General features: G+C 33.2%; 2 protein-coding genes across 2 annotated transcripts; one reads left to right on the top strand and one right to left on the bottom strand.

Moving 5' to 3' along the window:
* Window positions 1-3174: 3174 nt before the first annotated feature.
* On the bottom strand, window positions 3175-11687 carry LOC108215191 (protein LIKE COV 2). Its single transcript, XM_017387579.2, has 7 exons — window positions 11458-11687; window positions 6832-6884; window positions 6640-6749; window positions 6075-6242; window positions 5179-5276; window positions 4458-4584; window positions 3175-3605 (listed from the first exon to the last, which is right to left on the bottom strand). Exons 1-7 carry the CDS (start codon window positions 11584-11586, stop codon window positions 3505-3507), a joined length of 786 nt encoding a protein of 261 aa, XP_017243068.1. The 5' UTR covers window positions 11587-11687; the 3' UTR covers window positions 3175-3504.
* A 5952-nt stretch (window positions 11688-17639) lies between these two features.
* Window positions 17640-20052, top strand: LOC108214750 (actin-7). Its single transcript, XM_017386919.2, has 5 exons — window positions 17640-17862; window positions 18330-18398; window positions 18520-18913; window positions 19001-19614; window positions 19711-20052. Exons 2-5 carry the CDS (start codon window positions 18339-18341, stop codon window positions 19774-19776), a joined length of 1134 nt encoding a protein of 377 aa, XP_017242408.1. The 5' UTR covers window positions 17640-17862; window positions 18330-18338; the 3' UTR covers window positions 19777-20052.
* Window positions 20053-25124: the final 5072 nt, after the last annotated feature.

The raw sequence follows: 25124 nt of genomic DNA, 5'->3' as shown, positions 1-25124 counted from the left end.
AGTATGATATGTTGGAATGGTTGCTGCAGCAATAATAGCTTTTACTGAAAATCTGGTGAAAAATTGTATCGTAAATTTAAAAACAGTTTTTATGAATGACAACTTTTAACTCAAAATTTCTCAAAGCATGTCCTTCTATGTTTGTAAAATTGCATTTCAACTTTTACGGAAAGTTATCATAAATTTCACTAAATTTCACTATCAAAGCTATCATAAACATCATTTATTCTATTATAATAACTCAAAATATTTAAATACTAAAAAAAATTACCAAACATCTATGTGATTCTTACAACACTTTTTTTACCGGCATTTCTTTAGACAACATAATAATTTTTAACATCACTCCTAAACAAACCGAGTTAAACTAAATGCTACTTGTTTCGTCCTACTCATTTTAATATAATTGTTTATTAATTGGTGCGTATTTTAGTTTTCTATAAAAAAATAATTTTATGATTAATTTTTAAAAAACTTATTTCTAAATAAAAGTTTAATCTAAAAATTTATATTAAAAATATATATAAAATAATTTATGAAATTATATTTGAACTTCATGTGAGTTTTATGTCACAACTGTATGTTTGCATGATGAGATATTATTAAACTTTCGTAACTTTGTCTGGATTAGATTTCAAAGGCCCGAACTGAATAAATATCTAGCTTGAAAGGCCGAGTTTATAATTTATTAGCTAATATTTAATTTCATAGTTAATTAATTAAAGATAGAAAAAGCCCACTATACATTCACATTAGACACGATTCCAAATAAAATATAAAAACTTCTCCCCATCTCCATCTATGTCCGTGACTGGATTCCTAATCTAACTAGAGATCAACTAGGGAAGTCCAGAATTTCAAAATTCTAATCAGATTCTATTCTTCAGAAATGAATATCTACCTAGATAATCATCAATGACTCGTGAAAATGATCAAAACTAAGGTCTATCATATTTCAAACGCAAGTTCTAACTTATTTGTAATATCCGAGATCTTTATATAAAGGGCATTTTCAAATTATATTTTTTGACTTGATTTTTTACAATCCGATAAAAGTACGTAGACATTTCATAAGACTGGTTTGATATCCGACATATTAGAGTAATTACAAATCACGAAGCTCATCATTCATTTTTCAATCCTTAAAATTTTCCCACTTATTCTTATTTGCCAATTTGTATATATACTTTTCATAATAAGAAATATGAATAAAAAGTTTGTTACAATTGATATGTGGTAAAATTTTAAAATTATTATATTAAGAAAAACCAAAAAAATGTTGGAATTGCACCCTTCCTTTTAATTACGTGAATTTCTTTTAGATGATTATACTTTTGAAACCTTAATTGCACAAATTATATACTAAAAGAGGTTTTATTTGGTAAAATGAATTTTATAATATAAGAGTTTATTTCCACAAATAATTATATTTTGTTTTACTTATTTACAAATAAGATCGGAGGAGTTCCAAAGTAGTATTTCTAATTTTATAATAATAAATATTTTGTTTTTAAGTAATATATATAATAGAAATAAGATATTTATTTCTGAGACAATACTATGGGCAAAAAGAAAAGATATGGAAGTATAGAGAAACATGGTTCGATTAGCAAAAGTTAGTAGTTTGGCTATGCCTTTGGTTGATTGACTAGCCAATAGCTTCATATGTAACGTTCTGGTTTCATCTTTAACGGCAGCACTCAAATCCCTAGTATATGCTGAGCTCAGGGACCACTGATTGACCGAGTTTTTAAAACTTACCCGGACTGAAAATAAATTAACATATTTGGTTACAAAAAATGTAGCAAGAAAGATAAGATATACTTATTGACAAAGACTTTAATTAATAGTCAACTTTTCACATTATAAAAATTCTAAAAGAAAATTCTAAAATTAATATAATGTGATTTTAATTTAAATTTATGATGTAAGTGGGATTAAATATTTGTCAATGACATAATTAACGCTTTATGATATTGTTATCTACAATTGCACTTAAGGACTCCGGTATTTATACTCAGCTCCTCTTTGTCCTTGTACAGAAATGAGTTTTAGGAAAATTCTATTCTCTTTTTTTTCTCCACTAATTATTTAATATAATTATATATTCAAATACTTATTATTATTTAAATTATTATCACATCTCTCCTTTCATACATATCATTATTTTAATTACTATTCAGCAAAGTTCACTCTAATGTATTCTCGACATTTACCTGTTATTTCTCATTATTCCGCTGCCGCTTGAAATTGATTATAAAAAAATTCTAGTTGTTATTGAAGTATTTGTTAAGTTTGTACACCATTTTTGCATTTTTGCAACACAATCATTTCTTGTTCTTAAATCTAAATTTCTTGCTAGCCATTATTATTTTTTTGCCTAAATTAATATTTTATACTAAATGATCTTTTAGATTACTTCAGCGAATATTTCATAATTATTTTATTTACTTATATCCTGTGCAATGAGCGGAATCTTTTTAATTGTTTTATAAAATTTTATTCTTAATATATTCAAAATGATGAAAAAATTTATTTACTAATAATAAATCATAATTTCAAATTAATTAAAAATAAAATATGAAATTATATTAATCTTTAATGCAAAATTATTTGTGCAGTACTAACCTCTAGTCTCGTCCTTTTGGTCAAGTCGTAATTTTGCCGTTTGTCTTCGTGTTTGTTGAACAGTATTGTTATATTGTTGGCAACATCATTTATTATTATTATGATGAGCATTTTGTTATTCTTTTATATATCTTTTGCAATTTTTTTTATGAAATCGTATGCTCATTTTTTATTCCTCTGATATGTTCATATTTTGATGTTAACAAAATTTTACAAAATGATTTTTCTAAAGATGAGAGGAGAAATTAGTGAGGCTGATGTAGAGTGGTGAGGCTGATGTAGAGTGATTTACTACACACCTGCGGTAGTTATTACACATATACTGTAATATAAAATCACAAACTCCAAATTAACTTTTAAACTAATTATACACATTTTTATGAACTCAGATAAATATACACCATACAAGTCAGAAATTAACTTCAATAATTAGATGATTACGAATGAGGCTGGGCCTACAAAAGCACTGCAACTATGTTTACTACAGGCTGGGACAAACTCTCGCCTGAGAAGCTGAGTTGAAATTAGATAACTTGGCCTTGACAATTTATTAAAACAGTTTTCTAAAATATCATATAAATATACAACCTGGAGAAAGTTCATACATGATGGTTGTGCCACACTGCTGATCACAGAATTAATCTACCTTTTAATAAAGTGATCAAAAGGAAAGGTTACAAAATAAGAAATACAACAAAAATAGCTAAAACTATCTAAGTCACCACGCTTTCCATAATCTCCGGGATAGATACAACTTAGGCCGATTGTATACAACCAACACAAACCAGACACAAATTTTACTTCCTCTCTTTACACCATTTAGACATATACACGAGGTAAAACAAATAAATGAATTCAGCCCAGTGGATGCTTCTCCTAGATCATTCCATTCGGAGGAATTCTATCATTCTGTCGACGAACCCTTTCCAGTGGTGATATAACCTGTGGCATTGACATTCCCACCGAAACTATGATCTCTGAAAAAAGGACAAATGAGTACAAATTAGCACTAATAAGGCAGTTCTAAATAAGCATAATCAAGTAGAGAGAATCCTCCACATGGAGTAGAAATTTTCGAACTGTAATAGTGTAACGTATAAATCTAAGTCGGTACATATATGTCTGGGTGTACAAAATAACTACACCCCGTACCTACTACCAAAAACAATTTCTTGTCAACCACATACACCCTCAAATTCAAATACTATTTCTCATCAATATTTAGAAGAAAAAAAATCCTTCATGCAACTAGCAACATTACCATGTTGAAAAATCTAAGATGGCCTGTATTTGTGAGCATGCACAATCACTCGAAGAGAATCTAGAGGGTGGAATAGGCAATGCCAAAAACTTATACCAGTCTACCCATATACATCATCCAATTAGGTATTATATCTTTTGAATGCAGATAGCTACAAAGAAGTTCTCAATTACAGTAGGTGTTATATCTCTTAAATGCACACACTTCTCCTTCATGCAACTACCAACCCTACTGCACTCAATAGCTCTCATTCTAAATCTCTTAAATGCACACACAATTCTCCTTCGTGCAACTAGCAGCCAACCATACTACACTCGCTGGCTCTCAATCCAATCCCCCCCCCCCCCCCCCTCTTTTCTCTCTTTCCAAAAAACAACTCACTGTCAATATACTAAATCTATGAGACATTCAGCAGGCTATATATGCTGCACTGTACTTCTCTGACAAAAAGGAAAGTAAAACAAGTGCCCTAAACTAAATTAAGTCTGTGGTTAGTTATGTAAAGAAAACAAGTAAAATTAAAGGAAGGGGAAATAGAAGACAAACGTCGGAACAACAGAAAACCAACCTATGCCTTCTCTAATAGATAAATTTGGTCTTATGATCTCCGCAGAATTGACCAAAAATACATCTCCAATGTACAAATGATTTGTTGGGACAAAAACACTGCATAGCTCTTCATCTCCATTTTCTTTCTGCACAAGGATAGATAGATTTTCAAATGAATCTGGATGGAAGTATATAATCTTTTACCAGGATTATTCGGAGCACTATTTAACCATTTGATAAGAAACGGGAAATACAGTGCTGAGATCAAGTCGCCCTTGATGTGTCATGTGCATTTAGATGGGTTTTAGTAGTCTGTTAGTCTTAGTAAATCTGATGGGTACAATAGCCTTTCAAATTGTTTTAGCACTTTAAACAATGACGATTACCTTTCCAGCTGTTTTATCACTTTAAACAAAGTATAATTATGCCAATAATATATGCATACACATTCGTCTGGTGGCCTGTTTCTTTTGAGGACTTATTCATTATAACTTAAGAAACTAGTTTATTATGTAATCATCAAATGCTAAAAATACTCGTACACAACAAATTAATTCAACCGCCTATAACGCAAGATAATTATTTGATTCTTCAACAAACAACCATTTGTAAACAATGAAAGTGTCTAGACCTCAATGGATGCTCAAAGAAGGATTCAAAAAACGGACAGAATACAACAAGTTTCAACTTTAAACAGTAGCAGCACATTTCATAGCTTGTGCACAGCCAAATCAGCATACCTGAAGAACCACTGTTGACGTTATGAAGCCAAAAGCATATTCACCAAGACGAGGATGGCGGATGATGGCAACCTCCTTAAAAGCAGTAGTATTTTGGTCTGTAATGTAGTAAAGATGTATGAGCATCATTTATACAAAACGGAAGAGAAGCTGTGTCCTTAATCAGATCGTGCAGAATAAAATGCCCTAATTTAGAAAATATTACAGGGGAAAAATACATCTTTACAGCAAATACAAGCTTTTGAAGTTGGAAAGAATTGATTATGTAACTGCAACCGTAAGTAGTGTTCTGTTTGAATATCTAGCAAATTAGTTCACAAAAGTGCGTTCAAGTTGACATCTAGACCAGGCAACTTTTTAAACAACACGACAAACTGATGAGAATTATATGTTTGGGTTTGCATTCGAGTGTACGACACGGAAATAAACGAACACGAAAGTCAACAGCCCCAATATAGTATTGTGTTTGGGTTTGCCCCTTGGGTACACGACACGACATATATAAATATTTCAAATAAATATAGCATATTTTGTGTTATATATTATTTTATATGTAAATTCTATAAATCACCTATTCTGTAAACAAAATAGCAATCTGGAATGAATATTGGACTTATTATCTTTTGAATTTCGTGTCTTTTTCATGCTTTTTCGTGTTTGTTTTTGTCCCGTTTTGTGTCATGTACATGATAGGTACATGAAACACTTGTCCTGTTGTGTCAAGTTTAACCCATCTTGTGTTTGTTTGAGGACTTTGGGTACACGAATTGATGTCGTGTCATTTTCGTATCAGGCCCCTGAGTACACCAAACACAAAATACATGGCACGAACAAATTCCCAGGTCCATTAGCAAACAGCTTTTAAATAAGAAATAATATAACTTTGAAATACTTGCCTGGAGATATGGCAGCACTAATTTGTTTTGATGCTGAGTATATGTTATTTATGAAGGGCATTCTTTTTATAAACCATTCCCCTAACCAGAAAACCGTGGAACCCATCCACGAAGAAGCAAATATACCAATAAAGAATATAAATACCAAAGATGTGATGAATCCAAGGCCTGCAGCAAACATGAAAAGAATAATGTTGTATGAGCATATAACAATCATATGGGAAGATGGTGACAGTATAAGCATATAACCATCAATATGGGAAGATAACGACGAGACCAAGCAAAAACATAATGGTCATGTGACCAGGGAATCTATAAAGCTAGAATGTATATTGCAGTCATGTGCTTCCGTAAAATGCTATCATATGGCCATGCATAACCAATATTTTGTTATATATGATAATAAATTTATAGCCATGGCCATTTTTCAGATTTTCAAAGAATAAAAGTAGATTGCTAACTTCAAGCAAAATAAATCAATCCCGTTATGTGAGATACTGTGTAAACCTCAAAAATAGAACTTGCATCCTGCAAGCTTTGCTAAAACTTGAGTTTGAAGACACACCAAATATTTCTACCCCGAGTCTCTCATATATGGGACTGAAGAAACCATCAAAGAACTGAATAAACCACCATGTGACAAAAAATGTAACTGCTACAGGAAAGAGAACGACACTGCAAACAACAAAATAAAAGTCTGTTACAATAGTAGAAGAAGCGAATCAGTTTCCAACAACTTGTTCTGAAGAATATATACCATCCAGTCATGAACTTTGTGGAAACCCAGCTTTGGAGAACAGCATAACAAGCCTGAAACAAGTTTAATTGTAAACCATATATATTTCTTCAAAATCAGAAAATTATTACATACTGAAATCTTTCTAGTAATGATGTAGAAAAGATATAATGAATTGATTAATAAATCAATTTAGCGAAAGAAAAGAAATTTTAATCAGACCCAATAGGCAACTTGAGTTTGACAGAAAGTTAGTTGAGTCAGTTAGTTACAATTGTAGTTCTATATAAACAATTTGTTTCCAATACATTAGGTTATGTAATAATTAAAACAAATTCTCTCTCTCTCTCTCTCTCACCATTTCTGGTCACTGTTCTTGATTGTGTTCTTATTACCGCTCTGGTTCTCATTCTGTGAACCTGGTATCAATCTATAGATCTTACTTGAGTTTGCATAAGTATCCTGCAACAAGTAACTACGCTGCTTATGAACTTTTCAGTATGAAAGTACAACAGAAATATTTTTTTTTGATAACAAAAATCCAACACAAATTTCAGGCAGGGAGAAATTGATGACTTGGGACAGGAGGAAAACAGGGGAGATGCGAAGAGGGGCAGGAAGAATCAATTTTCCTGCTAAAAAAGAGCTACAAACAACATCAACAAACAGAAGTGGCTCTGTTGCAAAAATTTTATTCAAGTGATACCACATGTACATGACTAAACCTATATGCACTATGAAAAACAGTTGCACATACTTAATAAAACCATTTCCAATTGCGCAGGAGACTACACTTAAAAGGTAACTTGAAGTATTAACCTACCAATGATACGCTGGATAAAAAAATCACTATGTGCTCTCTATTAGTAAAAGATGAAGACGACTACCAATATAACCATACAAAAATAAAAACCAATCTGTAAACTGCAACACAAAAGGCATTACATAAGTGGATGAAAAATTTAATAAACAAGAAAAAAAGAGGTAGTGGTCTAACCTAGTTGAAGAAGACAATGAGAATTAAAATTGATCAAAACTATCAGATAAGTAGAAAACAAGGCAACATCGACAGTATTTACTTGTATTGAATTTGAACACCTTCAATCCTACACTATTTTGATAGTACTTCCAACCTACTTTGTTAACTACAACTAATTATAAAATTAGCAGGACTGTGAGAGGAATCACCCATCATTGCCTAATAATACTAATCCAAAGTTTATAAAACCAGTATTAACATAATCAACCAGAATTTCAGACTCATTCACAACAATGGCCACTGTTAATCTAGTTTTTCTTTATTAACAATACTCCTAGATTACTGTCAGAAATAACTAATGATCATTAAGAAGGCCCTTTACATTAATTGAGTCGAGCATATACATTGTTCTTGATTAAAGATTTAAAATGAAGAACACACTGACGTTATATATCTGGAAGATTCTTAGAAATTAGTGGTGCATTGTGTCGGTTACAAATCTGAAAGAGAGGATTTGTCGGGACGAATAACATCTTAGTACCAGTATAAATAGAAAAAGGTTTAGAGGTTTTGAGAGGCATGAATTAGATATTAATGTGTGTGGAGAGTGGGTGATCTCTAGAAAACACTGAAAAAGCTAGTTTTGTGTGCAGAGAGTAGGTGGTCTGGTCTCGAATATCACCTAGTCATGTGTGCAAGGTTCATCAAAAATATTATAATATTATTCTGATTACATAATCTCCTACAGCCTACATATATATAAGTTTACATTACAGACATAAAAGAGGAGGCATAACGGATTCCTAACATTGGCATCAGAGCAACTAAGTTCTTGGGCAATGGCAGGTGCGAAACAAATTAAACTCAAGTCGACGGCATAGAGGAAAAGGTGGAAGCAAGGCAAGCAAAATTTCAAAAGCTGCATATTCAGAAACTTCAGTCAGGTCTAAACAACATCTCTTTCCTCAAAGAAAGTGTGGTTGCCGTACTTAAAATATTGGATAACCTTAATCATGAAACTACTACAGCTCCTCAACAACTGTTTCTGGGATTTTGCAACGGCCAGCACACTTTGGTAGTGGCAAACAGGCAAAGACAAGAAAACAACAAGGGAGTCAAATGTCTGATGGCTTGCCAACAGGGGAGGAGCTAGGATTATTTTGAGGGTGGACTAACATAACAACACAGATCCCTTTTGAGGAAGTATTTGTTAAACCATCTTTTCCACACTAAATTCTGTTTTTTTGTTTTAATATACAGCAGAATGAGTTCAAGAGTCGTCCATTCATATGTGTGCTTTCGTAAAACCACAGTGATACAGTCCATAGGCAACACAAGCAAAACTGAAATCTTAAACCTTCTGATAAATTCAAGCCTCGCCAGAAGCAACAATAACTAGGTTTTTATACAAGAAGAATGGGAACTCATATATGGTCCACAAGAATATATTTGCATAATTAGATGTTTTCCTTAAATTTTCAGGGTGGGCCGCCATCATGAACATCCATGACTTCAATGGCACAATGCCATGACTACTTGAATTGCCTGTGTTTAAAGATGACAATCCTGAAGGTGAGGACTTAATTGCAGAAAGCTATTTTAAACTCAATATCCCATGCAACCAGACAAGGTTTGGTCTTTCGTAGGAAAAAAGATGCTTTCTTTTGGTACTTTAGGATATTATTGGGGAAGATGCAAGGGTACTTGATCAAAAAGAAAAGAAAAAGAAGGATTGAGGCAACAATTTCTTTTTGAACCTCGAGGACAAGGTTTGAGTTTAGGTGGCCGGTAATCTTAGGCCCTTTCCATTATTTGGAGCGAACATAATTACTGCTCTTGATTAAAAATTTAAAATAAATAATATGCTGACATTGAATATCATGAATATCTGCAGGATTTTCTGGATTTAATGGTACATCGGGTGAAGAGAGGATTTGTTGGGACGAATAATATCTTAGTATGAGTAAAACTGGGTATGTTTGAAGGCTTTGAGAGGCATGAATTAGATATCAATGTATGTGTACAGAGAGGGCGATCTCTAGAATATCACCTAGTTAAGTGTGTGTCGAGAGTAGGTGATTGATATCAATACATATATCAAATTAATTCCGATTACATAATCTTGTGGCAGCCTACGTAAATATAATTTTGCACATATATTACATACATAAAGCGGCATAAAAGGTTCCAACATAAGAACACTAGGTGCTTCTCGTGAATCAGAAGAAGTGGGATACTATAAGTCTATAAGACTAACACTAGATCCCATTTTATAAGGAGGATGATTAAAGTGGTGTCGATAACACAGAGAGTATGAAGACCTATTAATATTAGTGGTCATATCTGAACAGTAACATAGGTCTCCATACATCACACATGGTCAAAAATAGTTCTTGATAGTACATGAACTGACTTGATCAAGTCCAAACAAAATTAGTGCACTCAACTTGAGTAATCATGAGCCTGATGTGCAAAGAAAGAAAAAGTGTAGCTTCAGTTTACAAGCTGAAGGATATTAATAGAACAGCTAAATCTGCTTTGTGGAATCGAACATGCTCCATAAGAATGTAGATCACTTTCTCCTAACCACTTCCGAAAGGAACAGTGCAACAGTCCCACCTCTATTTATTACTTTAATAAACCAGCATTTATTAGTACGAATCTTCTGTAGATTCATGTTGATGTTAAGTTTAACTGGATAGTTACCCAAACATGCCAGGCCACTATATAGTAATCTATCAAAGCTTCTGTTCCCAGAAAATAAGTGCAACATATATTCAAGACATAGAAGCTATACTGAAATGTTAAAACAAATATGAGAGATTAACTCAAATATAATTTACATGTTCCAACATTCTTAATACTCTTCATCAATGTACTAACTGGCCAACTACGATCTGTTGTTGACAGTTTTGTCCCAAAATCTCAATAAAACGTTGTCTCAGTCAGTCAGTATAGTCAGTTATTCACTACATTGGTCAGCAATTGGTATATTACTCGTATACGTTCTTTTTTTATCAATCACTATACTAGTTGGCAATTGTCATATCACACAGTTACTTTCTTTTTTACTAAATTACAAAACATTCTCTATTTTACCAAAAACACTACTCTACACCAAACCAGTCAATTATTTACAAATATAAAACCATTCGAAATCATCACCACAAACAATAAGTTTGCAATCATAACAATCTTCTGCATCTATACTCCTATTAAACTAAAAAAAGAAAACCAGACTCACTCAACTTCGAATCCTACGAGTAAATATGAGGTACATGTACTATGCCCATACCGCATTTTAACAATAAACAAAACCAGATTGTTAAAAATATTACACATTCTTCCCCTAATAACTTAGACTATTAAAAGAGTTAGCAACTCAAATTCATTTAGTGTTGAAGCTCTCCTAACCCCGAATACTCTCGCACTAATAATTCCGACACTAAGGTAAAAATGGGGGTTTTCTAGTAACATAACAAGAAGTGTTAAAAATATACATTAGGATCCAATTAAGTCCCAAACACTGTAATACTACCATCTTAAAATTACAACAAGATATCTTAAATTTTTGTGAAATATCAAGGAGTGTACTAAACAAGCATAAACCCAGATTGAATTTGAAGTTAAAGCTGAAAAAAAAATATAGAACAAGAAAAAAAGGGTACCTTGCGAGTAGAAGAATTAGGAGGAACGGGTGATTTAGATAAGTGGTGGGGATCTTCAACTTGGAGTTGAGTGGGTGAAGTTGAAGTTGACGGAGATTGCAAGGGGGTGAGTTCCTTGTTGTCAGCCATGCTTTGATACAGATCTCAAACTCTGAATCTAAGAAGACGAGACAAGACAAGATATATTGTGTTATTTATACAACTTTCTCCACTATTTCTTGGACTCCCTCGGACTCCCGGATATGATGCACAAAGTTAATTATTATTTATTTTTCCAATTAATTTAACCTTTTTTTAAATAATATGTTATTCATATTTTTATTTTTTTAACATTAACACCGTAAAAATTAGAGTTCAATAAAATATTGATGTGAATCTTAATTTAAACATCATATAAATTTCTTTTAGCGTTATATTTACAGATTCATGTAATTCATTTTAATGAATATGAGATGGAAGCATGACTAAAAATGAATTATTATATTACAAACTATATGTATATTCAGTTATTATATTTTGATATATATAAGAACTTTCAATATTAAATAAATCCGATTTTTCGGATTATCTTAGATTCGGATTATTTTTTCAAAAATATTTTTTGAAAAACAAAATATATTCAAAATTATTGCTTTTTAAAAATTATTTTAAAAAAATGGTGTGCAACTATAGTAACCATTTTGCAACTCATCAACCAAAATAAACCACAAATAAAAAAATATTAAGCAGAAATGCTGGGCGATCACATCTGGCTCTTCGTAATAAAGAACATCTCTGTGACTAACAAAACAGGAGTGAAAAATAACTAGACACTAAACTAGTTTTCTCTCCATATTCATGTGAGAGTTTTGTTTTCTCTCCATATTCATATTCAAGAGGAAGGCATTGAGGAGCGTATGGCAGGATTGGAAATTGATGACGAAGAAAATGAGGCTTTCGTGTTGGAAGGGGATATAGATGAGAATGTAAACAGATATGAACTCTGTCTAGTAGGGAGGCTACTTACAGAGAAGAATGTCAATACAAAAATTATGAAATCAAAAATAGCAGACGTTTGGAGGTCAGCAATGGGACTAAATATCAAAGATCTTGAATATGGGCTATTCATGTTTCAGTTTTACAGGAAAGAAGATATGCAATGGGTTTTGAAGGGAGGTCCATGGTCATTTGATAACTCGATGTTGGCTTTGGAGACGGTGACAGCAGGGGAGAATCCTGCAAACGTGAAACCCTGTTTTCTGAATATCTAGATTCAACTGCATAATCTTCCAATAGGATACATGGTGGAAACGGTAGGAAAGCAGCTTGAAAATTTTTTTGGAGAATTTTTAGAGTACAATGCGAAGAATAATGATTCTATTTGGAGAAACTGCATGAGGGTGAGAATCAGAATTGATACAAGAAAACCACTTAGGAGGAAGAAGAAAATAGTAAAAAAGGATGGACAAGAAATCATAGTCGACTGCATATATGAACGCTTAGAAGAATTCTGCTTCTCATGTGGCATGGTCACCCATACAGATAGGTTTTGCAGGAACGTTCTGGCTAGAGGAGAAAAGGAGGTGGTGAAGGATTGGGGGAGCTGGCTGAGAGCACCGCCACACACGGCGGGGCAAATGCAAAGCAGATGGCTGAGGAAGGAGAACGATGACACGTGGGAGTCCAGGATTGGAGGGGACAATAACTGCCAAAATTTTTCGGGGGGGGGGGGGGGGGGGGGGTTTCAAAAAAAGGAAAGGAGATAAAGTTGAAGAGTGATTACAGGGGGAGAGTTGAAACAGATTTCCGTGATATGAGTAACAGCGCACTGGCAATAACTGGCACTATATTTAAGGGATATTATAACACGTCAAATATCTTATATGATATAAATACGGAGTAAAGTGATAGCATTCAGTTAGACAACCACAAAAGAAGGAGGGCTACAGTTGATGGGGTGGGCCACATGGAGGTTGACTTGGACCAGGAAAAAAATATTTCCTCTTCAAACCTGAATAATCGAGAGATGGTGCAACTTAACGAACATAACCTTAAGGGCAGTTCACAGGAGAGGGAATCAAAAAATGATCAAATGGCGGGTGTTGCAGTGCAGTCCCGCCAGACATTATGAATACCTTAAGTTGGAACGGCCAGGGGATGAGGCTACCTCAGAAAGTTTAGTTCCTTGAAGACGTTATACGTCAAGAACAACCTATGGTGTTATTTCCGTGCGAAACAATGGCAAAGAGGTCAAGGATGGAGTGGGTGAAACAAAAGCTGGGTTTTGAAGGTCTAATTACGGTTGATCTTATAGGTAAAAGTGGAGGGTTAACTCTTATGTGGAAGGAGAAAGATCAGGTGGAGATTCGTAGTTACTCAAAGTACCATATTGATGTTAAAATTACGACAGAAGACTTGTACGTATGGAGGTTGACAGGCTTTTATGGAGAACCAGTTAGGGCTCAAAGGAGGACTACTTGGAATTTACTTCGAACATTAGCGAGGGATGCAAACTTGTTGTGGTGTGTCATAGGAGATCTAAATAATGTTATGTCTCCTAATGACAAAAAAGGAGGTGATGTTTATCCTGATTGGTTTATTGATGGTTTTAATGCAGTTGTGCAGGAAGCTGGTTTGATTGACATGGGTCTCACGGGGAACCAATTTACCTGGGAACGCAATAGAGGTACACAGGACTGGACAGAAGTAAGGCTGGACAGAGCTCTCACAACGGAGGATTGGCTCAATAAGTTTCCAATGGCGAAACCGTATAATCTGGAAGGAGCTCCGTCTGATCATAGTGCTCTTCTGCTAGTGCCATTGGTGTATAATAAAAGTGTTCGAAAACATAGATTCAAATTTGAAAATGCTTGGCTTACTGAGCCTATGTGCACCTAGATTATCAAAGATGGTTGGTAGGGGAATCAAGAGACCTCGATTCAAGAAAAAATCAAGAGATGTAGTGAGAAGCTGGCAGTTTGGGGGAAGGAAATTACAGGTAATTTTAGTGGGAGGATAAAGCGTGTAAAGAAGAGCTTGCAAGATATAAGGCAGGGAGGGATGTTTTGTCTGTTGAGAGATATGAAATTGCAAAGAAACAGTTGGAAGTGATCTATAATTAGAGAGAGACATTCTGGAGGCAAATGTCAACACAGCTCTGGTTTAAAAGCTGGTGATAAGAACTCTAAATACTTTCATAAGACAGCAAGTCAGAGAAAAAGAACAAATAGAATTCATAAGCTGAAAAACTCAGAAGGCAATTGGGTTGATTGGGAAAGCGGATTGTCTAGGTTAATCTCCCAGTATTTCACAGAGTTGTTTAAAACTGTCTTCTATCCTAACAAGACGTATCACGTTTAAAATGTAATATATCTGGCATAATACATACAAATTGTAAACACATATTACAGATGTTTGTCATATTACAGATGACAAACTTAGACTCTCATTTGCTTTAACAAGCATACTAGCTTGCTAACAGTAAACTTATTTTGCCCAAGAAGGAGGAAATTGTAGTGTACCTAAGTTAGTTTTAGTTTCATGTACTAGCTCTTATATTGGTGTGTTTGCTGGTTGGTATAAACTTGTACCTTTGTTTTTGGTATTTGTATTTGGATTGTGTTTGTTGCTGAATATTGTTTGGTAAACTTTGTAATGGGAAGCGCTATTTTCAAATGCTATATTGTCTTCTTTTTTTCCCCTATAATGTGTTGGTAAAGAGTCTTGTAAAGTGTAATTATTATTGTAAATGGTTCATATTTCTCAGTTGCTAAATATCTAAAACATGTGGCTAAAGATTTAAAAAATATAGCTAAAGGTAGAAAAGGTTTATATACAAGTGTAACTATAACTAACAGGATGTTGCCATTGATAATTTAGTTTTTCAAGTTTAGTGTGGCAGTAGCACGCACAAACGGTGTTATTATAGGTCTTATGGTTACACCATAGGTGATGTTTTATCATAGGTCTATAGTTACAGTTCTTTTAGTGTTACCAAAACAAAACAAAGTGTAAGCATAGAGGTATATGGTTACACTTTTTCAGGTGTAACCGAAAATTGAAAAGGTGTTACCCTAGACCCCTATGATAGCACCGATTTTAGTTACGATCCTGTTTCTAGAAAAAGTGTTACCATAGCCCTTTTTTTCACTTTCAGCAACACCATTTGGCCTTTATTCACACTTTTTTGGCTTGCAACTATTGAATGTCAAATAATTTATTATAGTTATTGATCAAAACATCTATTTACTATTAAATTCAAAATTTTTAAACCTGCAATATCTGATCATCTGAATTCTTTTTGCAGGTCCCAGCTTCCGATCTCGACGGTCATGTTGTTGATAATACGAAGGAGATAAAACCACCATCGAATAAACGCGTATACAAGAAAGATGATGGGCCTAACAAGAAAAATAACTCTTAAACACTATTGGATATCATCCTTTTTGCACATGCATGTCCCATTTACAATTTATTATTTTTGGATTATATTCTTTATAGGGCTGTAATTCGAGCCGAGCCGGGCGAGTTTCGAGCCGAGCCTAATTCGAGCCAAGTTTAATCGAGTCGAGCCAAGCCGGCTCGATTAACTAATCGAGCCTAAATCTTTACCCGAACTCGACTCGGTTAATTTCACGAGTCGAGTCAAGCCGGCTCGTTTAGCTAAACGAGCCGGTTTTAACGAGTCGAGTGAGCCAACTCGTATAATGTTACACTTAATCGAGCCCAAACCTCTACCCGAACTCGGCTCGTTTAATTTCACGAGTCGAGTCGAGCCGGCTCGTTTAATTAAACGAGCCGAAACCTTTGCCCGAACTCGGCTCGTTTAACCAGTCGAGTCGAGCCGAGCTCACTTAAACGAGTTCGAGCCGGGCGAGCTCGCGAGCCGCCCGACTCGAATTACAGCTCTAATTGTATATATCATGGTGAACGTTAAATACTTATTGCAATTATAGATATTGGATTATTTATACTCAAATTTTTATACACTACTCTTGATACATGTGACTCCTTTTAAATTAGGAAATTTATCAATTATACCTTTTTTTAACAAACTAATTGCATTTATACGGTGTCCTTACAATTATTGCAGATGTACTTATTCATCAAATAGAATATCAAAAGTTTGCAGATATACGATTTCCTTAGTCTCTCTTGTCTCCTCTTGCTCTCTCTTCTTGTTCTCTCCTTTTCTCTCTCAATAATTTTACAACTCGTGCACCAGATCAACGTTCTAATCTCACACCTTTGTTAATTCTCGCTCGTTCCCTCCGCCGCCGGAGAATTGAGAATTTTCCCGTCGGCGGCCATGGTAAGATGAACTTTGCTTTACAGATCGCGGTGCCGATCAAATCGCTGGTGGTACAATTTATAAAGTATGTGCTGGAGTATAGATAAGGATCGATCGAAAACCTAGTTTGTCATCACAGTGGATTTAGGTCCATTGCTGTTTGCAGATGTTTGATGGCTGTAATTTTTTAATTTGCTTTTAGTTGATTTCATGATTACTTTTGTGATATTAGTGTTGGCCCCGCATGGGCACTCAATTTTTGTCGTCTGCAACCATTTGCAACTTGTTATGTAACTAAATTTTCAAAAGATTTTTTAAAAGTTGCATTTGTGGTTGCATATGTGATTGTTAACAGTTGCAGATATGGTTGCATATGCAAACATCGTAGTTTTGCAATTATTTTTTGAAATACAGTATTTTTACAATTTGTTCCAAATAATAACAGTATTTTTGCAAAAATTCTTTTAGACCTGGTTATTTATGAGAAAAGCCTTATAAATTATTACGGATAGTGTGACTAACAATTCGTGCATCAATAACAAGATAAAAAACAAAAAAAGTCAAAGTTTTGAGATTCATATATCTAATAATTAATTAAAAAATGCATATTAATATTCCGGTGCGTAGCACGGGTAAAATAGTTTTTTATAAAAATAAATGACTTATTTCTTAAATAGAAAATACTTAACATCCATTAAGAATTTATTTAAAATTATTATACAAATATAAAATATTTATTAAACTAAGTCCTTATTCTAATTAAAAATTCACAAACATGTTTGGGGTAAGCTGTGAATGAGTGAATGGCAGGTGACCCCTATCTTTTCTGGTGGTCGCAATGATTCATCTCTTACTTTGAAACCAGCACATCTCCGTAATTAAAAACAAGAAAGAAAAATAAATATTTTAGTCTATTGAATTTCAAATACATTTCAATTGAATTTCAAATAATATTCTCAAACCCCCGTGCCACTCCGTGTCTATACACACACTCATATATAAACAGCTATCTAACCTCTCCACTCTCATATCCGCTTCATCGTTACAACTCAGAGAGAGAGAGAGAGAGAGAGAGAGAGAGAGGTGAGGGAGGGAGAGAATCGAGAGAGATCAAACACTATCTAACTCTTTTTCTGGTACGTCTCGATCTCTTTATCTATGTAGCTGCCTTTTCATTTATTCTTTGTAACTTAAATTTGAATATTTTGGATCTGAATCTGATTACTGAATCAGTGTAGTTTGATCTGTGTGTATAGCTTTATAATAATGTTTGTGTGGTTGATTTGTATGTCTATGTGTTAATAGAGGTGATAATAATTATGTGTATTGTATTTTGATGTTTGCTTTTGTAAATGTGGTTATAGAGGTGATAATAATTATGTGTATTGTATTTTGATGTTTGCTTTTGTAAATGTGGTTATGTTTATGTATGTATAATTTATTTATCTGTTTGGTGGTTAGATAAAAACCAAGGATATGGGGCTTAGTTATTTCATCACTTGAGTCACAAAGTGAAACGAAATTTAGGAACATAGTATTGCAATTGCTGATTAAAATGTCGATTTTCATTCTTGATTGAGTTTTTTCTTTCGTTATTTGACAGTAACGTAAAATGGCCGATGCTGAGGATATCCAGCCCCTTGTCTGTGACAATGGAACTGGAATGGTGAAGGTTAGTCCGATTAACTCAATTGCATAATGCTTACTTATGTGTAATCATCGGTAGTTCGATTAACTCAATTGCATAATGCTTACTTATGTGTAATCATTGGTCCTTTAATGCTTACTTGTAGGCTGGTTTTGCGGGTGATGATGCTCCGAGAGCAGTGTTCCCCAGTATTGTTGGGAGACCGAGACATACTGGTGTGATGGTTGGGATGGGACAGAAGGATGCTTATGTTGGTGATGAGGCCCAGTCCAAGAGAGGTATACTTACCTTGAAATATCCGATTGAGCATGGTATTGTAAGTAATTGGGATGATATGGAGAAAATATGGCATCATACTTTTTACAATGAGCTGCGAGTTGCTCCTGAGGAACACCCTGTTCTTCTAACTGAGGCACCACTTAACCCTAAGGCCAATAGGGAGAAGATGACTCAAATCATGTTTGAGACTTTTAATGTTCCTGCTATGTATGTTGCCATCCAGGCCGTTCTTTCTCTCTATGCAAGCGGTCGTACTACTGGTTAGTGTTTGTCCTTGGCTACAAGTAATATTCCCTCTATTTAATTTGTTTTTCACCCTTAATTGTAAAAAACCATAATATGCACAGGTATTGTACTGGATTCTGGTGATGGTGTGAGCCATACGGTACCAATCTATGAAGGGTATGCCCTTCCTCATGCCATTCTTCGTCTTGACCTTGCTGGTCGTGATCTCACTGATTCTCTCATGAAGATTTTAACTGAGAGAGGTTACATGTTCACCACCACTGCTGAGCGGGAAATTGTGCGTGACATGAAGGAGAAGCTTGCCTATGTTGCTCTCGACTACGAGCAAGAGCTTGAAACTTCTAAAAGTAGCTCTTCTGTGGAAAAAAATTATGAATTGCCTGATGGACAAGTTATTACAATTGGAGCTGAGAGATTCCGTTGCCCAGAGGTTCTGTTCCAGCCTTCTTTGATCGGGATGGAAGCTGCTGGAATCCACGAAACTACTTACAACTCCATCATGAAGTGTGATGTTGATATCAGGAAGGATCTGTATGGAAACATAGTGCTCAGTGGTGGTTCAACAATGTTCCCTGGTATTGCAGATCGTATGAGCAAGGAAATCACTGCTCTCGCTCCCAGCAGCATGAAGATCAAGGTTGTTGCACCACCTGAGAGAAAATACAGTGTCTGGATTGGAGGATCCATTCTTGCATCCCTCAGCACCTTCCAACAGGTAAAATCACTTAAAAGATGTCATTTTGTTATTATATTCACGATTGCTCGTTTTGTCATATATATTTAACCTAATTATTGCCTTTTTTATTGTCAGATGTGGATCTCCAAGGGTGAATATGATGAGTCTGGTCCATCAATTGTGCACAGGAAGTGCTTCTAAGTTGTGTTGGATATCCATCGAAGCTTGTTTTCTATTCTAATTTATTTGGCTTTTCATGTACTGTGAACTGGATTACCTGTGGGGGGTTGATAATTGGGAGGATAAATGATTTTGATGTATTTACTCTTTCTCTACTATGGTTCGTAATCAATCTGCCTGGGAAGTATGTTAAAGATCATCGTGATTATTAGTAGGATGCCTAGAGTTGAGTTGTGATTTGCTATGTTTCTTGTCTATCATATCATTAAATACTTTAATTTTATTTCGCTTCTTTTCTTTCTCCTGCAACACTTATTTATATTTTTGCACAAGAAATCTTATTCAAGGCCTTCGATTTACGGCCAGACATTTTGCAGAAGCTATATTCCATGATGGATTGAACTATACTGTGTTCAATTATAGTTTCAGTTTCAAATGTTTGAAGTGTCTTGGATGTATGCTGCCCTCATTTTTGGTGTCTTATCAAGTGCTTGCGGTCTTTTAGCAAATTGTTTGAAGTATTTTAAGCATTGATTTCTTGTAAAATTTCGGTGTTATCTAACTGCTTGTATTTTATTGAAATCAAGTGCTACTGTCTTGTGTGTGCGCGCTTGGATTTTCTGGAACTCCGATGATATGGTTCCTACGGCTAGTATGTCTTCTTTATATTAAATGTCTTCAGCACATAGAACAATTCTACACCACAAATCCACAATATATCAGTAGGCTTGTCCAGAAAATGTAAGCCTCAGTTCACAGAAATATAAGATCTCTCTCGTGGCTTGTGAGAGAATGATAGAACTGTCCATTTAATTGAAGTTTCCGGAACTTGTAGATTTAGACATTGCAATTTCAGTGGTAAAACTTCACTATTTAATTAGCATGGGTCACCTAAGTCTTCTTTAGTTTCTTTTCTTCAAACTAGACTACCGAATATATAGGTCTGCTGTAAAAATAATTATATATATGTCTGGTGTAAAAAATCGTGTTTAGGTAGCGTTTGATTTATAAATAATAGAATTCAATAGTCAGACCAATATATTTATATAAAAAATTAAGTTAAATACTTATATAAAGTAAAGAAATAAATTTAGAATTCAAATTAAAAATTAATAGACTTTTAAATAACATGAATATTACAATGAGTTAAATATTACTCCCTCCGTCCCACCAGGTTCTTTACGTTACTTTTTGGCACGCATTTTAATGCTCCTATAAAGTATACTTACATTATATATTTATTTTTGAAAAAAATTCCGAAAAAAAGTTTGACGTTTAAACTTTTATTAAAAAATGAAAAAATTAAAAATACATTATAGAACTATACTTTACGAGAGCCTCAAAATGCGTGCAAACAGTGTACGTAAGCTTCCTGCTGGGACGGAGGGAGTAATATAATGCTACTAGAATTTGAATTTTAAATAATAAATCGGCATTAGTGCCCGTGCAAGGCCCGAGCCCCTGTTAAAATTCATATTATATTATTATTTTATGATAAGACTTTTTTAATTATTTATTAATAATTAAATATAATTTTATATTTGTCTAATCAAGATTATTAAGCAATAAATTTTAGAAGTTAAATATATATACACATATATATATATATATAATTTATTTTTCTTTTTGTTTTCTTCATTCTTTTAATAAATCTTATTTTAAAATTTTAATTTCCCTAAAGATCTTTCTTGTTTGGTAAGATTGGTTCAATTTTTCTTAAGTTTTGACATTAGTTTATTTTTCGGATCTAAGGATTTAAAACTTTTTCCGATTTAACCTTTTTTTTCTCAGATCTCAATTCTACGGAGCTACAGATTTCTCGTTCTTCCCGGTGATTTTATTCACGAAAGTGGTCCGAGTTATCTTGTTTTTGTGGTTTTGTTCCCCAGATCTAGGGATTGTCATGGTATAGCTGGTATTTCATTTACGCATTCGCAAATCTAAAGTTGCTAGTCTGTCACGTTTTGTTCGCATTTGATTTTGTTTTTTATGTTGTCTCACCGTTTGTGTGAGTTTTATTATTTTCTCACCGTTTGTGTGGGTATGACACTTGATTTAGTAATAAAAGTTGCTAGGAGATTGCATTCTCAGTCGATAGCTCAAACTGGTTATGGCGGAAGTAAAAGTGGCCAAGTATGTGTAAATATCATCTTCAACAAATCACGTGATTTTATCTCCAAAAAGAATGCATTGTTCAGTGATTGTTTTTGTGTTTTGTTTGTTCGACGCGACTGTTTATGTAGATGCCGTATGACTTTTTATTATTGAATTAACTCATTTATCGAAAAAAAAGATATAATATATTTTATGATATAGTTATTATAAAAGAAATTATTTTTTGGAGGAATACACTATGGAGCAAACTTACAAAATTATTATGATTAAGTTAAACGGATTTTCCAGTTTCCACACTTACAACTACTTTTTGAGTAGGTGTAGGACTTTTATTGGCTAAATCTCATTAATAATCATGACCCCTGAATATGCACAAATTAAAATCATGACCAGTAAACACCCTCCACCTAAAAAAAAAGTAGTTGTTAGCGTGTGTCCATAGACACATCCTAGAAAGACCCTAAGTTAAATATGACCAAATAACAGTGTTCTAAATGTTGGCGGTTAATCGGGATTAATCGCCGATTAATCGCTGTTTGGTCGGCCACCGTCTCGATTAAGCGTTAATCGGTGAAAAAATCGTTTTTTTTCTGAATATCAGGATTAATCGGTCAAAAGTCGGGATTAATCGGAAAAAATCGGTCAAAAATCAGTGAATTTAAAAAATTTAAAAATAAAAAGTAAAAATTTTTTAAAATTTTAAATTTAATTTTAAATAAAATAAAAGGCACGGAAATGACAAAACACTGAAATTAAAATTATTTTTATTACCTTTCATTCTTTCAATATTAGCTCCTAAACTCTAATTACATAAATTTACAATATCTTCCTTCGCACAGATTCAATCAAATTCAAGTTTATATATGAGATGAGTGGACTTGTATATGTATATAAAAACATGTTTTGTATTATAAAAAATCATTAATCTTTTGATTTTATATGACTATCATGAACTTATCATGAACAACATTATTTTCAGCCACGTATATTAAACTACAAATTAATGGTCCTGATAATATGATTAGAATAGTCTATACTATATATAAAATAAAAAATTAATGATGTGAAAAATAGTGGGCACTTCCAAATATGACGATAAACAAAGTCTAACGCTCAAGACTCTCATTTACAACATAAGGCTTTTAATTAAAAAACTCACATATAGCATAATAGATACTAAGATTTTCAGATAACTGAATCAAAATATAAAATTATAACATGCACGAAGGCACGGGTTATAGAGCTAATTTTGATAAAAGGAAAAAAGAACCAAAAAAATATATTTGATCAATAAATTGAGAAAACTGTATATTCTATTAATATATTGTGTAACCAATGTAACCAATGGGCTTCGAATTTGATATTTGATTTTGCATGTAATTTCATCGTGCTAAAAGTTTAATTTTCAGTGATCTCCTAGTAACTTTGCGCAAAAAGTTTGAAATGTCTGGATAGTATAGATTGGATCTTTATAATGTGCACTTAAAAATACATACTAACAATTTATTTTTATTTTGATGGAAGATTTTGATTAGTATATATTTTTGTGCATATAAAAGAGTCATCATTATTAATGCGATGAGAGCCAATACACTAGAAAATCTGATATAAATATAATAAAATATTGTGTTATAATATGTTTAACGAAAATTTATTTGTTCATGAGAAAATTGGTCTCAAGGTGATATTAGATACGTCTCGTAAAATTAAAACAATTTATAATGTAAAATAATAATTACAGTTTTATGAATATAAATTTCATCTCTGACATCTTCAAAATTTGTCTGATTTAATGAGTGTACTTTTAATTTTAAAATGAAAAGAATTTATAAATACATATACAATTTTATCAATAACTAACGTAACTAGTACATCTATTTAATTAACATGGTATACTCCTTATTTTTCTAACACTTTGATTTCTAACACTTTGATTTCTAACCCACAATTTTAAATATATTGACTGTATAACAAAAATAATAATTTATGATTAAATTTTGGGGTTTTCTCATAAATAACCGAGTCCTAAATTTCTTTTCGCGAAAATATTATATTTCTTTTGAAAATATTTTGCCAAAATACCAAACTTTGAAAATATTTGCAAATATACTGTATACAACCCGTTGCAATCACATGTAACCTTACTTGCATCCATATTTGCAACCCCAACGGAGCCAATTAGTTTAAGTTGTATCTGGTTGCACCCTTGCGGGGCCAATTAGCTTAAGTCCAACGGAGCCAATTAGCTTAAGTTGTATCTGGTTGCACCCTTGCGGGGCCAATTAGCTTAAGTTGTATCTAGTTGCAACCCCTGCTGGGCTAATTAGCTTAAGTTGTATATGGTTGGATCTAGTTGCAGACCGTATTTTTTCAAATATTTTAAAAAGTTAGTCTTTTTGCAATTTTTTTAAAAATACAGTAAAATTGCAAAATAAAAACTTAGAAAAAAATGGTATTTTTGATAAATTCCCTTAATTTTTTTAAGAATTGAAATTTTGATAGCATATTTTTATTTTGAAAAAAATCTAAAAATAATTCTGATTATCCGATCAAACCACCTAAAAAATGTGTCAAAAGTCAAACGTCAAATAAAAAAAATAAAAATAAAAATGTGATGTTAAGAGACTCAAAAGGAACTTTAAGTTTACTCATTTTCACAGTAGTGCTTAGCTAACAACTTGAACATCAATGGAAATTCATATGCTATCCTAAAAAATTGTAAAACCATCCAGATAATGTCAGAAATCTTAGGCTGTGTTCACTTCATGGAATGGAATGAGGGGAGAATGGAATGAAAAATTATATAGGAGTTTTAAGAAGAAAGAAGAAAATATGAGATAATGATGACAAAATATGAATGTAGTTAATTTGTTTGTGAGAAAGATTGTGAAGAAACATGATGTTCAAATGGAATGAGCATTCCTTCTAAAACATGTGGGTTAAAGTTATAGTTAAAATAGTAAGGTTGGAATGATTGAAGGAATGAAAATTATATACATTTTGTTTGATGAACACCATTTTAGAGTACAAAATTCATTCCATTCTCCCTCCATTCCAAGTGAACACAACCTTAAGGTATCTTTCATAGATCAAGGTATCTTTCATAGATCATCTGGCTCCTTCAGTGCCCGTGCCATTATTTTTTTTATACACAGCCAATGAGCATGTAAAAAGTGTTGAGAGTGGAGAAATCATTGTCCGAGGTCTTAACAATTTTCTACCCCTTTGCAGGTGGATTCCCTGAAGATGATCTC

Source organism: Daucus carota, chromosome 3, assembly GCF_001625215.2.
Source record: "Daucus carota subsp. sativus chromosome 3, DH1 v3.0, whole genome shotgun sequence".
NCBI lineage: Eukaryota > Viridiplantae > Streptophyta > Magnoliopsida > Apiales > Apiaceae > Daucus > Daucus carota.
This window is presented reverse-complemented; position numbering and strand designations above follow the sequence as displayed.

Coding starts and splice junctions, on each gene's coding strand:
- LOC108215191 (XM_017387579.2), bottom strand. CDS start 11,586: ATGGCTGACAACAAGGAACTCACCCCCTTGCAATCTCCGTCAACTTCA. Junction 6,750..6,831: donor ACAAAGTTCATGACTGGATG/GTATATATTCTT, acceptor TGTTGTTTGCAG/TGTCGTTCTCTTTCCTGTAG. Junction 6,243..6,639: donor ACTCGGGGTAGAAATATTTG/GTGTGTCTTCAA, acceptor TGTTTGCTGCAG/GCCTTGGATTCATCACATCT.
- LOC108214750 (XM_017386919.2), top strand. CDS start 18,339: ATGGCCGATGCTGAGGATATCCAGCCCCTTGTCTGTGACAATGGAACT. Junction 18,399..18,519: donor ATGGAACTGGAATGGTGAAG/GTTAGTCCGATT, acceptor GCTTACTTGTAG/GCTGGTTTTGCGGGTGATGA. Junction 18,914..19,000: donor TGCAAGCGGTCGTACTACTG/GTTAGTGTTTGT, acceptor TAATATGCACAG/GTATTGTACTGGATTCTGGT.